At 35.3% G+C, this 12,658-nt stretch overlaps 2 protein-coding genes across 3 annotated transcripts in view; both read left to right on the top strand.

The window, feature by feature from the left end:
• The first annotated feature begins 1,201 nt into the window (after positions 1–1,201).
• Gje1 (gap junction protein epsilon 1) lies at positions 1,202–2,296 on the top strand. The gene is made up of 2 exons (XM_051203281.1): positions 1,202–1,430; positions 1,904–2,296. The coding sequence occupies exons 1-2, from the start codon at positions 1,206–1,208 to the stop codon at positions 2,294–2,296; spliced, it is 618 nt and encodes a 205-aa protein (XP_051059238.1). The 5' UTR covers positions 1,202–1,205.
• A 5,446-nt stretch (positions 2,297–7,742) lies between these two features.
• The window catches only part of Vta1 (vesicle trafficking 1), a 57,107-nt gene continuing 52,191 nt past the window's right edge, over positions 7,743–12,658 (top strand). For both annotated transcript variants that reach the window (XM_051203280.1, XM_051203279.1), the window contains exon 1: positions 7,743–7,887. In XM_051203280.1, the coding sequence (XP_051059237.1) occupies positions 7,855–7,887 (33 nt within the window). In that variant the 5' untranslated portion in view covers positions 7,743–7,854. The remainder of the gene's footprint in view (positions 7,888–12,658) is intronic.

Here is a 12,658-nt window from a genome sequence, read left to right as displayed (position 1 = left end):
TTGCAAGTATTCAGCAAAAAGATACATATCACAACACACTAATAGTATTCGGTGTTGGAATAATCACAAAACTCTCATGTTTGTAACTTCTTAGACATCTTAGATATTAGCAGTATATGTTGTGAGAGGAAAACAGAAAACATCAAAAATATTTCCATTGTAAGGACATGCCAAATAACACTGCAGAGCACACTGTGTCTGATTCACATCTAAGCAATTCTCAAGAGATTGCAGGGCCCCTGGGTGCTCAGGGCATCTGTCTGCTGGCCTGCTTTGCTGGCACTCCTGGCTGACTGGCTGGCTTTGCTGATCTTGCAAGCCAAGGGATTATTAGATTGACCACATGCCCTCTGCTTTTGTTTCTTTGTTTTTTGTTTTGTTTTGAGATGGAGATAGGAAAGTTGAATAGGGCCCCAGAGATCTATGAGGAAAAAAGAAAGGAAAAGGAGGAGGGGAGAGAATTTTGCAGATAAGTGGTTTCTGTTGTACAAGTCAAGAGTTTGATTCTGGTAGTAGCAAACTGACAACATAGTTTAACAATAGCCTACAGGGATGCCAAGATAATATCTCCTGAAAGATGTCTCTGAACTACATCAAGAACTTCTACGAAGGATGTGTAAGTAGCAAACAAGAAAATCAATTGCATGCATTTTTGTCTGTGTATTTTTAACCTTGCCAGCATGTGTTTTGTTGAGCATATTTAATGTACATTTACAAAGAACAGTAACATATAGCAACAATGTGCTGCAAGATAGTCTGAACTTAAAATTATACCTATATTAATTCTCAAGGCACTTTCATCCATTGATGCTTTAACGTAGCTCTCACTCTTAACTCAATATTAATTATGAAAAATAACTTGCCAAAACTAAATCAATACTGTTTTGTTATTTTGATAGTATTTGTCCTAATTTTAATATTGTATTTGTCATCTAATCTTCCAAAGGAAGCAACCAGACATTTTACGGTATTTATGGTTTTATTTCAAAGAGATTACACAAGAAAGAAATAGTCATTGAATTCAAAATTATTTAAAGTGTTTTAAAACTTATCTATTTGATTGACAATAGAACCCAATTTCACTCCTGCTTTCTATAATTGAAGAGTAAAGTGGCACAATACTCATTCAGGCTTTACATCTTAACGTTTTATTTTCAATCCTTTTTAAATATGATCATAAATATTCTTCAAAGTGTCCTTTTTAAATGTTCCTTTCCAACCCAATTTTTCCCTCTCCAAACCAACAGGTGAAACCTCCAACAGTGATCGGCCAGTTCCACACCCTCTTCTTCGGCTCTGTGAGGATGTTCTTTCTTGGAGTGCTGGGTTTTGCAGTTTATGGGAATGAGGCATTGCATTTCAGCTGTGACCCAGACAAAAGGGAGATAAATCTGTTCTGTTACAATCAGTTCAGGCCAATAACTCCCCAAGTAAGTTTTCCATTGTGAATGCAAACCATGACTCCCCAACACATGCAGTTTTTTTCTCCTATAGTTTTAAGAACTGTGTTCCTCTTAGACTGAATATTTGAGAAAATGTAACTTGAGGTACTCAAAGAATTCTTTCAAATCCAGTATTCTATTACCATCGGTATAATTAACATAAATATATTAAGCACTATTAATAATCATTTAATTCATCGCTATCATTAGTGAATAGTCAGTGATAGTAAAATATGATGGTGTTTTTTCAACTGACATGTTTAAATTTCTAAAATCCTAGAAAAATAAATGATATATGTCAGCCCTGCTATATTTTTTCACCATATTTTCATTTGTATAAGGTATTTGTGAAAATTTAGAATTTTTAAGTTGACCCTTGCTGAATTCACAAAATTTCCATGTGTTTTTTGTGACCTGTTGTTTTTATTTGATTTGACTAAAATAGTTCTGATACACTTTAGGTGTTCTGGGCATTGCAACTGGTGATTGTCCTGCTTCCTGGAGCTATTTTCCATCTTTATGCTGCATGTAAAAGTATCAATCAAGAATGCATCCTTCAAAAGCCTGTGTACACTGTGATTTACATTCTCTCTCTCTTGCTAAGAATCAGCCTGGAGGTGATAGCATTTTGGCTTCAGATTCACCTCTTTGGCTTCCAGGTGAAGCCTATATACGTGTGTGATGCTGAATCCCTTGGAAAAAAAATAAATGTTCTAAAATGCATGGTTCCAGAACACTTTGAAAAGACTATTTTTCTCATTGCGATGTACACCTTTACTATAATCACCATGGTATTATATGTTGCTGAGATTTTTGAGATCATATTCAGATCATGTTTCCCCTTTAAACAATGACAGGGTTGATTACTTATTGCCGTGTCATAGTTCCTATCAATCATTTGTTTAATTTTCTCATCAAGTACATTGATCCCATATATTGTTTAAATTTTGGAGTGTCTGTAATTTATTTATATTAGGTAATAGGGTATCAAGTTCTAAACTAGATGTTTTTGAGCAAATATCTCTTCCTATTTTTATTTTTATCATTTATTCTATGATAATGTACACATAATGCTAATAACAACACATTGTTAAAATAGTAATTTTATAAGTTTCTCTCATATACTATATTTTAGGTGATCGCATTATTTTGTGACCAGAAAAACTTCTTACCTCAGTTAGAGACTGGAAATTTGATATTCAGAGATGTTATGTTATGTGCAGAAAGTCACACAACCAAACTATAATCCAGGTCTTCCCTATCCCTTGAACCATGGAGCTTTAACTTTGAAGACATGATTATCTTTGCATTTGTGTAAAATATAACTTTAAACACAAAATAAAAATTAATTAAGTCATTATGTAGTTTTATCACTAATTCAGAGAATATGAGCAATTGCATATTTACTATTAAACCTATATTGTTTTCCAAAACTTAAATATTAAATGATCATAGAGATAGTTAAGAAATAAATTAGAGTTGCTATGAATAACATTGTGCATGGCTTCCTTATTTTTTGTTGTGCCTATACATAACCTGCTTTTGAATAAATTCTGTATTTAAAATTATTGAATGGAAAATTTTGTTTACATTAAGCTACAGTTTCTCAGTATTTAAAATTATCCCATAAATAATTTTATAAAATTAGTGCACTTCTTTCTATTTGCCTGTATTTTCAAAAATCACCCTCAATTATGTCATTTAAAAATAGTTATGTCCTACTTTTTTATGCTGATGTTTTAGTAGGAAACCATAAATAATCACTCAAAAACTGAAATTATGGAATTTTATTAAGTACTTGTAAGCCTATATTTGATGTTATAAATTACATATTATGATTTTAAATCATTGATCTTGTTCCACATAAAAGCACAGAAGAAAATCCAACTTAATTTCACTCACAAATAGCTTCTGAGTGCCTATTATTTAATATGTACTACATTGCTAGGTTAAATTTAAAAACAAAAAACCTCGGTTCTCAAAGAAGATCACACACTGTTGGGAGATCCAGTGATATGTGAGGAGAGTAGTGACTTGTTATAATAGAAATAAATTATAAATAAAGTAAAATATTAAGATGTTGAGCAAATATCTAAGCATTTGAAAAGTCACTGATGAATTTATATCCATAAATTGAGGAAGAACTGGCATCAGAAATTAAAAAGCAGTATATACCAAATGATAATGAAAACAACTTATTGTAATTTGTTGAAAGAATTAAAACAATGTTTGGCTGCCTACAGAAGTTCTGTATTATCTCATTAAAATTATAAATGTATTTACCTTCATACTTTACGAAATAAGCAAAACAACTAGCTAAAAATCATTAAATAGGATAGGAATGATAATAATGAAACAAATATGAAAATGAAAGTTAGACAAATGGTGATGATTTCAAAGCTTAGTAAAAGTAATAAGATTTTAGTTACATAGTTTTAGATGATAAAGAGCAAAAAAAATTACACTGAATAAATGAAAAATTATAGGACATTAACAAGAGCACATGGATACAAGGATATATAACAATAAATTTGATGGAATGAAGAAATTCTTTGAAACCCATATTACTAAAACAAGAGAAACTGATAAAATACACAGAAAGTATAAATATTCTTAAATCTATTAAATACATTAAAATTCAAATGCTTTTCATGCAGAAAACTCCAGATGGCCTCTCTGGTCAAATCCACTAAATGTTTAAGGAAGAGAAAACATTATAAAATCTCTTTAGGAAAAAAAATGAAGAAGAAGAAGCTCCCAGCCTCCTGAGCAAGATAGTGTCAGAAAAAGCAGAAAATATTTTCCATTGTGTTTAAAGAGAGTAGCATAGCATAATTTTGTTATTGAAACTGCCTAGAAAATTGTATTAGCAAATGCAATCCAGCTACGTACACCCAAATAGAACATGCCCAGGTTGGGTTTATCCTGGAAAGGACAGGTTTGTTTTTTATTTGTTTGTTTGTTTGTTTAACACTTAAAAACAATGTAATTGAACTGTATTAAAAGAAATCACATAGCCATCTTCACATATGCAAATAAAAGTATTTGGTTTTAAATTTAATAGTCATTTCTAATGAAAAACAAAACCAAACTCTTCACTTAGTAAGAGAATTATGTAAATTTGATGAAAAATTAAACATATAAAGGAATATTGGAAAACACCCCATTATATTGAAATGAATGAACAATTTTCCCCATGATCTGGACCAACAGAAGCATTTCCACTTTTGTTACTTTGGCTTAATTTGAAGTGTAGTTCATTAAAAGCAAAATGACAACAACAACAACAACAAAATGTATATATGCTGAATGATCTATTCAGTGAATTCACTAATCCAAGTAAAGGATAGGATATGTAGATTGTAAAAGAATAAATATCATCTCCTCTCATACAATAGTACACATAGAAATTTTGAAAATATAAAAAACCCTAAGGAATAATGAAATGCATCCCCCCCCAAAAAAAAACCACACACAATGGCTTTAAAACAATAAAATACTTAAATTTATAAAAGTATTGCCATTTACAATAGGCTAAAAATCAGGAAGCACATGAAAATTCACACCATATTTGCTAGACATGTACAATAAAAATTATGTGGCATTCCTGAAAGAAATTAAATTATAAAAATAAAGCATGACATGGCCATATCTGTGTTGGTAGCCTTAATCACTTAGAACTTCTGATACTTCAAATAGATCTATAAATTCAGTATAATCTCAGCAAAGTTTTGAAAATACCTACAAGTGACATCTAAGTATTATATGAAAATACAAAACACACAATAGAATGAAAGCAAAAGTTTCACTATTTAAATACTCTAGGCCAAAAACAAACAAACCCCTATTCCTAATAGGGGAAGAAGAAAATAAAATTAAAAAAAAAAAAAAAAAACTAACTAACCAGAAGAGCAACAAGCAAATACATAGACATTAGCAAATCCTCACTAACGAACTGAAACACAAATGGCCTCACCTCATCATTTCAAAGGTGATACTAGCTGTCTGGATTAACGAATAAAATCCAAGCTTTGCAAAGATCACTCAGTGGTTAGGAACAGGTACACTGTTCTTCCAAAAGAGCTGAGTGTAGTTATCACCAAGCACAGGCTTCAGGCATTGAACCTCTAATTCCAGAGGATCCAGAGGAACTCTTCTCACAACTGTGGGCAATCACACACACACACACACACACACACACACACACAGAGAGAGAGAGAGAGAGAGGGAGGGAGAGAGAGAGAGAGAGAGAGAGAGAGAGAGAGAGAGAGAGAGAGAGAGAAATATGCATGCACAGATTGGTCCATGTTTATAAAGGGAAGCAACACTACCAAACTCATTCTGTGACAGCAGTGTTACCTGGTACCAGATAAGGCAAATGAACACTACATACCAATATTGGCAATGAACATAGATACAAAAATTCTAGTAAAAATACTTTTTAACACATTAAAATCATAAACCACAGCCAAGATAATTTTATCCCAAATAAGAAGGTTGGTTCAACATATGTAAATCAATAAAAGTTATATGCCATACTTAGGACAGAAATCACAAGATCATCTCAATAGATACAGAAAACGCTTTTGTCAAAGTCAAGCATTGCTTTATTACATACATATCATTATGTCCTTTATATATAATTCATATGTGTGTGTGTGTGTGTGTGTGTGAAAATGCCATAGCAAACCCCTAAGACCATTATTTTATATACTAACTTTAAATTTACTAAATTATATAAAAATAAATAAAAGCACAAAATCTAGAAAACACACAGACACAATATCTAGCGAGATCTACTACAAGGACACTGGGAGGAGAGTGATCACATAATTTTAGGTATAGAAATTTCATAGCTTCAGATTTTAGTTCTTGGCAGTACTTGGATTTCAGTAAAAAACAGTTTTAAGATGCAGCCTCAAAGCTAAGACCTGGGAATAGGGGGGATGGAGGTTACTAAAATGAAATGTAATTCCTTAAGATGCTGCTTTGGAATGGAGAGGAGGCACAAATCATCACCATCATCATCATCATCACTGGTAGAAAGAAAAGTTGAGGCATACTGTAAAATGACCTGAATCAAAAGCGTTGAATAAATCTTCAGGACTCTGTCTTGACAAGTACTAAAATAGGATAACATTTCTCAAACACTCAGCATCTTCTGTGATTAATAAACTTAGTATTATTTCACAAAAGTATACACTACCTAGATCAGAGAACGTATTCGATTTTCATTAATTTCCATGTGTTCAGCTTTCAAGTTTGAAAAGGGCTGGCTATTTAGTCCAATATACAACCATGCAAATTTTAATTTTAAGATTTAAACATAGTGTTTCTCATGCAAGCATTTAAAGCCTCTAAACCAAAAGCAGTGAATGTTTCCAGTTCCAACTTCATTCACACACATCTTTTCTGTATCTCCCTATCATTTCTAAAAGGCTGCAATGGGTACTTTTGGTGACTGCTTATAAAATTTTATTTTGTGATCATTTGTTCTATTAAAATTAATGAACCTGGCCCCCCACTCCCCGAAAAAAAAAAAAAAAGCTCTATGAGCTATCAATAAGCATATGGCTGTAATGTCTACTAACCAAGAGCTCTACGTAATGGATATCAAGTTCAAAGCCTGCTTTGGCAACCTAGTGAGACACCCCACCCTAAAACACACACACAAAATGAGAGATGGGGTAGTTAATATATACAAAACTAAGATTGGGAAACTGGAAGTTATATTATGCCTTTTCCTTTCTCCTTGTCAATGAACTGTAATGTTTAAAAATATTTTTTTAATATTTTACGTTTCATTCCGAGTTCCCTCTCCCTCCCATCCTCCATTCCCCCGACAGACCTCCCCGATCCCAACCCTATCTGCTCCCCAGGGAGGGTGAGGCCTTTTATGAGAGATCATCAAAATCTGTCAAATCATTTGGGGTAGGGCCTGGACTCTCCCCAGTGTCTCTTGGCTAAGGAATATCCCTTTGTGAGGAATGGACTCCCGGAGTTGTGAACTTTACTTTCTTATTTTTCTCTTTCTTCTTCCTTTTGTTCCAATAAAAAATAAATAAACAAATAAATACATTAATTAATTAATTAAATAGTTAAATAAAAAGGATTCTGTTACCAGCAGAGAGCGCTGGTGCCATGAACAACACAGAAAACTCACTTGTCACTGCGTTGTAACAGCTTAGTTTGTCTCTTCCGGGCATCCGTCTGTCACCGACCAGCCGACAAGCTTCTGAGCAAGGAAAGAGTGGGTGGGATTTGCCCCGCTCGAAGGAGGAAGCGGAAGTGTTAGTACCTGGCTAGTAGGAAGTGGCACTTCGGGAAGTGGAAATGGCCGCACTGGCCCCGCTGCCGCCGCTGCCCGCGCAGTTTAAGAGCATACAGCATCATTTGAGAACGGCTCAGGAGCATGACAAGCGGGACCCCGTGGTGGCCTACTACTGTAAGTCTCCGCCCTCCGTTCTTGAGGCCCGCCCCGCTCCCTGGCTTTAGACCTGAGCCTTGACCTCTGGCCCGCCCTGGGGAACCCCAGGCACCTTAATGTCCCCTGCCTGTCATGCTTAAGTGCCTCGGGACTGACTACTACCCGTTCCTGAGTAGGCTGCACACTCCGCCCAGGTGTTCTGTGTACCTGGATAGATGAGCCTTTGAGGTGGGGTGAAACGCAAATGGGTGTCCCAGAGATGGGGAGGTGGACTAATAGAAAACATAACCAAAAGTGCAGGTTAATTATGACAGCTTTTCAGTGTCTGCTACTCAAAACTTGAATTTGACTGTTTGACTTTCGTTTTCCATACTTTTCTTTCCCAAGCAATAAGAATTTTCAGTCGTTCTTTTGTCGTCCTGAAAGTTGAGAAGTTTAACTAACAATGTTCCCAGTTTGAGATGTATATACTTTGCCGCTGAAGGGAAAACAGGTCTAACTTTGTTCATGCATTTGGAGTTGATAAAGTGGCTAGGGGTAGTGGTTTTATGTAAACTATATTTTGGATTTTATATTCATATCTTTGTTGCAAGAAATGACTACTTCTGTGAGGCTCTAAAAAACTATCAGAGCATGATGTGTCCTGTATTGTGGACATTTTCAGCAGCTATCTGAACCAAGTCATCCCTTCCCTTCTCTACATGTACCTCATTTCTCAAATATGCATGGGTGTCATTTTCATCCCCCCCTACACACACCTTCATAGTAGCCTAACTCCTTGTGATTTCAGATCTGAATTGTCACATCTTCTGCAAGCCATAAGATGACTGTACTTCATCTTTGTAAAAACCTTAAGAGTATTGTTTTCACTATGCTTGCTCTTTTAACTTCCTCGACCAAATCCTGATAATCATTCATGCCACATGTGATTATTTCTAGGTACTGAAAAAAAAAAAAAAAAAAAAAAAAAAAAAAAAACCTTTCATAGAACTAATTGGAGTAGATTGCTTCGCTTCGACGGTAAGCTAGGAAAGGGAATAGAAGGACCAGAATATCACAACAGTGTAGAGGGGGTTTCATTTTCCTTTGTTCAGAGGTTACCTCATTGACAATTGAAGCCAGTACTTCATGTATGTTTGGGGAAGAATATATCTTTAGACAGAATACAAGTGTGAAAGTCCAGAGGCAAGTCTAAAAGAGAAGCTAGTTCCTGAGAGTAGAGCCAGAGAGAAACTAGTACATGAACAAAGAAGCAATGTCTCTGAACTGAAACAGGGCCCTTTGTTCACCCTCTAAGCAGGTCCTTATTCACACACCTATTACTGTGTACATCTTTTCCTTCCTGTGTTTTTATGTTCATTCTTGCCTTTTGTTTCTAGCTTGTTCCTGATTTCCTTTGTTTCAATATAAAAAATAAAATGGAAAAAACAAAACAAAAAATACTTAAGTGTTTCTGGAGATGGTCCCTTAAAATTGAGCCATATTACTCCACCTTTTAGGTAAACTTGAAGTGGTAGTCCACTCTTGTCCTCATTCTTGCCCTGTAGGGACCTTTTAGCCTGCTGCCATCTGGTTTTCATGCCTGTTTCTGTTTCAGTGGATGCCTCTCCTTAGAGTCCTGAATGGACATTTTTATGACAAAGTCCGTACTAATGTACTCACATTTGGTGTTACTAAAGTTTTTGATTTTTGCTAATTTAGAGGCTGTGGATGCTGTCTCTTTGATATTTTTAATTCTCTTGAGTTTTAATAAGGTTCAGAATATTCATGTGCTAATTAAACATGTGGTTTCCTTTTGAACTGCCTTTTTGTTGTCTTGGCCATGCTTCTATTGACCTGTCTTTTCCTAATAATATATATCAATCCTTTGTTGCAGGTACTTTCTCCAGTTCATGGTCTAGTTTTTCTTCAGGAATTTCTATTTACAAAATGCTTAATGTAAATTGTTTGTCAGTTTCTAGGATACATTCTAAGCCTTAATTTTTTTTCTGTGTATTCACTTGGGATTTGGTTTCTTAAGACTATAAATGAATCTTCTATCAGTTATAGAAAATAATATTCTTATTGTTTGTTATAGCTATTGTGAAGTTTTATATATATATATATATATATATATATATATATATATATATGTTATCCTTTTCCCTTTAGCTTCCTTCTGTTAATTCTATAAGCTATCTCATCTGTGTTAGGTTGTGAAACTCCTTAATGTCTGTCTTAACCTCCATATATTCTGTTGCTTAACACATCTCTTGAGTTGACTTCAGTTTTTAATTTTGATTCGGGACATTGTTTGTTTTCAAATCTGTCTGGTCATTTCTGGTAGTTTCTTACCTCCACATATTCTGTTGCTTAACACATCTCTTGAGTTGACTTCAGTTTTTATTTTTGATTCGGGACATTGTTTGTTTTCAAATCTGTCTAGTCATTTCTGGTAGTTTCTTACTACTGAGTTTATCTTTAAACCTTTTAAAGTAGATTTATTGCCCCCCCCCTACTCTGTATGGTCTAAAATCCAAAAGGCTTTTAATGCCAACCTGATGGCACAAGTAGAAAATTTCATACTGAGGAACGTTTTTTTCCTGCTTGAAGCTATTAAAATATATAAATTGATCTTCCAGGTTAGAGAGATGGGTGCTGGAGAGATTGCTCAGGAAGTGAAACATTTGCTATGAAAACATGAGAACCTAGTTCAGCTCTTCAGCACCTGCATAAAAGAGGGCTTGATAACATGAGTTCCGGGAGGTCAGCCAGGTAGATACCAGTAGCTTACTGCCAGTCAGCCTAACCAATGGGGATAAACTCCAGGTTCAATGAAAGACTTTATCTCAGGAAATAAGATGGAAAGCAACAGAGGAAAACATCTGACATTGATCCCTGTCTCCATACATTCCTGTACAGGGAAGCAGATATATGCACAAAAAAATTGTCTGCAGTCTCTGTGTATAAAATATTTTTTAAAAGAAACACTGTCTTTACTTGGATTCAATCCCTAGTACAGATATGTGTGTTATATTTATTATATTTATTTCTAAGTAATTATATGTTTTCCAAAAATGAGTGAATTCTTGACTCGATAGTAATTTTCCTGTTTTATATTTCTTAAGTTACCTTAATATTACCATGCCCAGCAATTTCATTTTTTAATTAAGCTTTTTTGCTTTTAAGATTGTTCTTATCCATTCACAGGTGTAAGAAATAATACAGAGAATGCCTGTTGTCCCCCAAAATGCCATACGTTGCTGTAGCCAGAATATTGAAATTGCTACAATCCACCAATGTTTTCTCAGATTTCCAGGTCTTACATATGTTTGTTTATGTGTATGTACACTTCATTCTAAGCACTTATATCTGTGTAGATTCCTATGCTTACCATGACCATCAAGACACAACAGCCTAAGAATCCATTTCATAGAGCATGGATGGCCTATGAACTGTAAGGCACTTAGCAATAGAATGTCCAAACAAGATTTGTCTTTGGAATATGCTAAATTTGTTCACATAAACATTCCTTATATTATCACTTGAATATAAAAATTAAATAGATATCTCCCCAAGGGGTGAGCAGTTAGTTGTTTTGGGAGAAATGCTGTAGTAGGGGTTCCAGTGAGGAATGTGCTCCTGCAAGGACTCCTCAGAAGCTTGCAGGCTCCACCCACATCCACCATGAAGTCCTTGGCTGTAGCAGGCTGGGAGGATGACACTGATGGAGATCCTGGAAGTCCTTCACAGCATAGACCAACTGCTAGTGCTGACAAGTGGGCCCAGCAACAGTGCTGGAAGTTCGGTGGTCACTGAGACTAAGGCCTCACACAGTCTCAAATCCACTTGCCAACAGATATCAACACAGAAGCTCAAGAAGTCATGGCTCAAGATCAAGATGATCCCAAAGTGCCAGTTTTTGTATAATTTCATTGGGTGGTAGCTTTGTGCTCTCACAGCTCACAGCTTAGTTTTGTGCTCTTGGGGCTCACTGGTTCACTAGGATATTAGCACCACCTTGGGATTAGCTCATTAAACTATCAAGGCCTGTCCTATGGTAGGGTCCTGAATGAGGTGCCCTGCCAGGAGCTTGCGTTTGAGGCATACCTCACATCAGAATTGCCTGTTGACAAGCTAAGTATATTATTTCAAATTCATAAAATGGTTTCTAAATTACACAATTACCTTACATATATCATGGTACCTTTTACCACACCTGCCTTATTCTCCACACCACCTTACCTGTCACCTAGCAGCCACTAATCTGCTCTCCTTTTCATAAAATGTTAAACAGCCTGCAGAGGAGCTCAGTCTTAGCTTTTCCTGGTATGCACTAGGTCTGTATTTAATCCACAACACTGTACATTCATATAAAATGTTACATAAGTGAGATAAAAAAGACTGAAAGTGCAATTCCTCTATCATTTTAATTCCCACTTACAAGAAGTATGAATGATAGTAGGTGCTGGGAATCTGAACCTCAAGCTTGCACAAGAGCCTTACCATTTAGCCATATCTCCAGCCCCAAATTTACAGTAAGATTTCTGTGAGTAAACAAACAACTGCAAACTAATAAAAGACAGGGTGCTAATTATTAACGTTCAGCTTAGTTAGTGTCCCACCTAGTTTTATATCAATTTGACACAAGCTAGAGTCCTCTAAGAGGAGGGACCTTCAATTGAGAAAATGCCTACATAAGTTTGGCTGTAGGCAAGCCTGCAATACATTTTCGTGGTTAGTGATTTATATGGGAGTATGTAGCCCATTGTGGTGGTGCCGTCCCTGGGCAGGTGGTCCTAGGTTCTAT

The sequence above is a fragment of the Phodopus roborovskii genome, unplaced genomic scaffold (assembly GCF_943737965.1).
Source record: "Phodopus roborovskii unplaced genomic scaffold, PHOROB, whole genome shotgun sequence".
In the NCBI taxonomy this organism is placed as follows: domain Eukaryota; kingdom Metazoa; phylum Chordata; class Mammalia; order Rodentia; family Cricetidae; genus Phodopus; species Phodopus roborovskii.
This window is presented reverse-complemented; position numbering and strand designations above follow the sequence as displayed.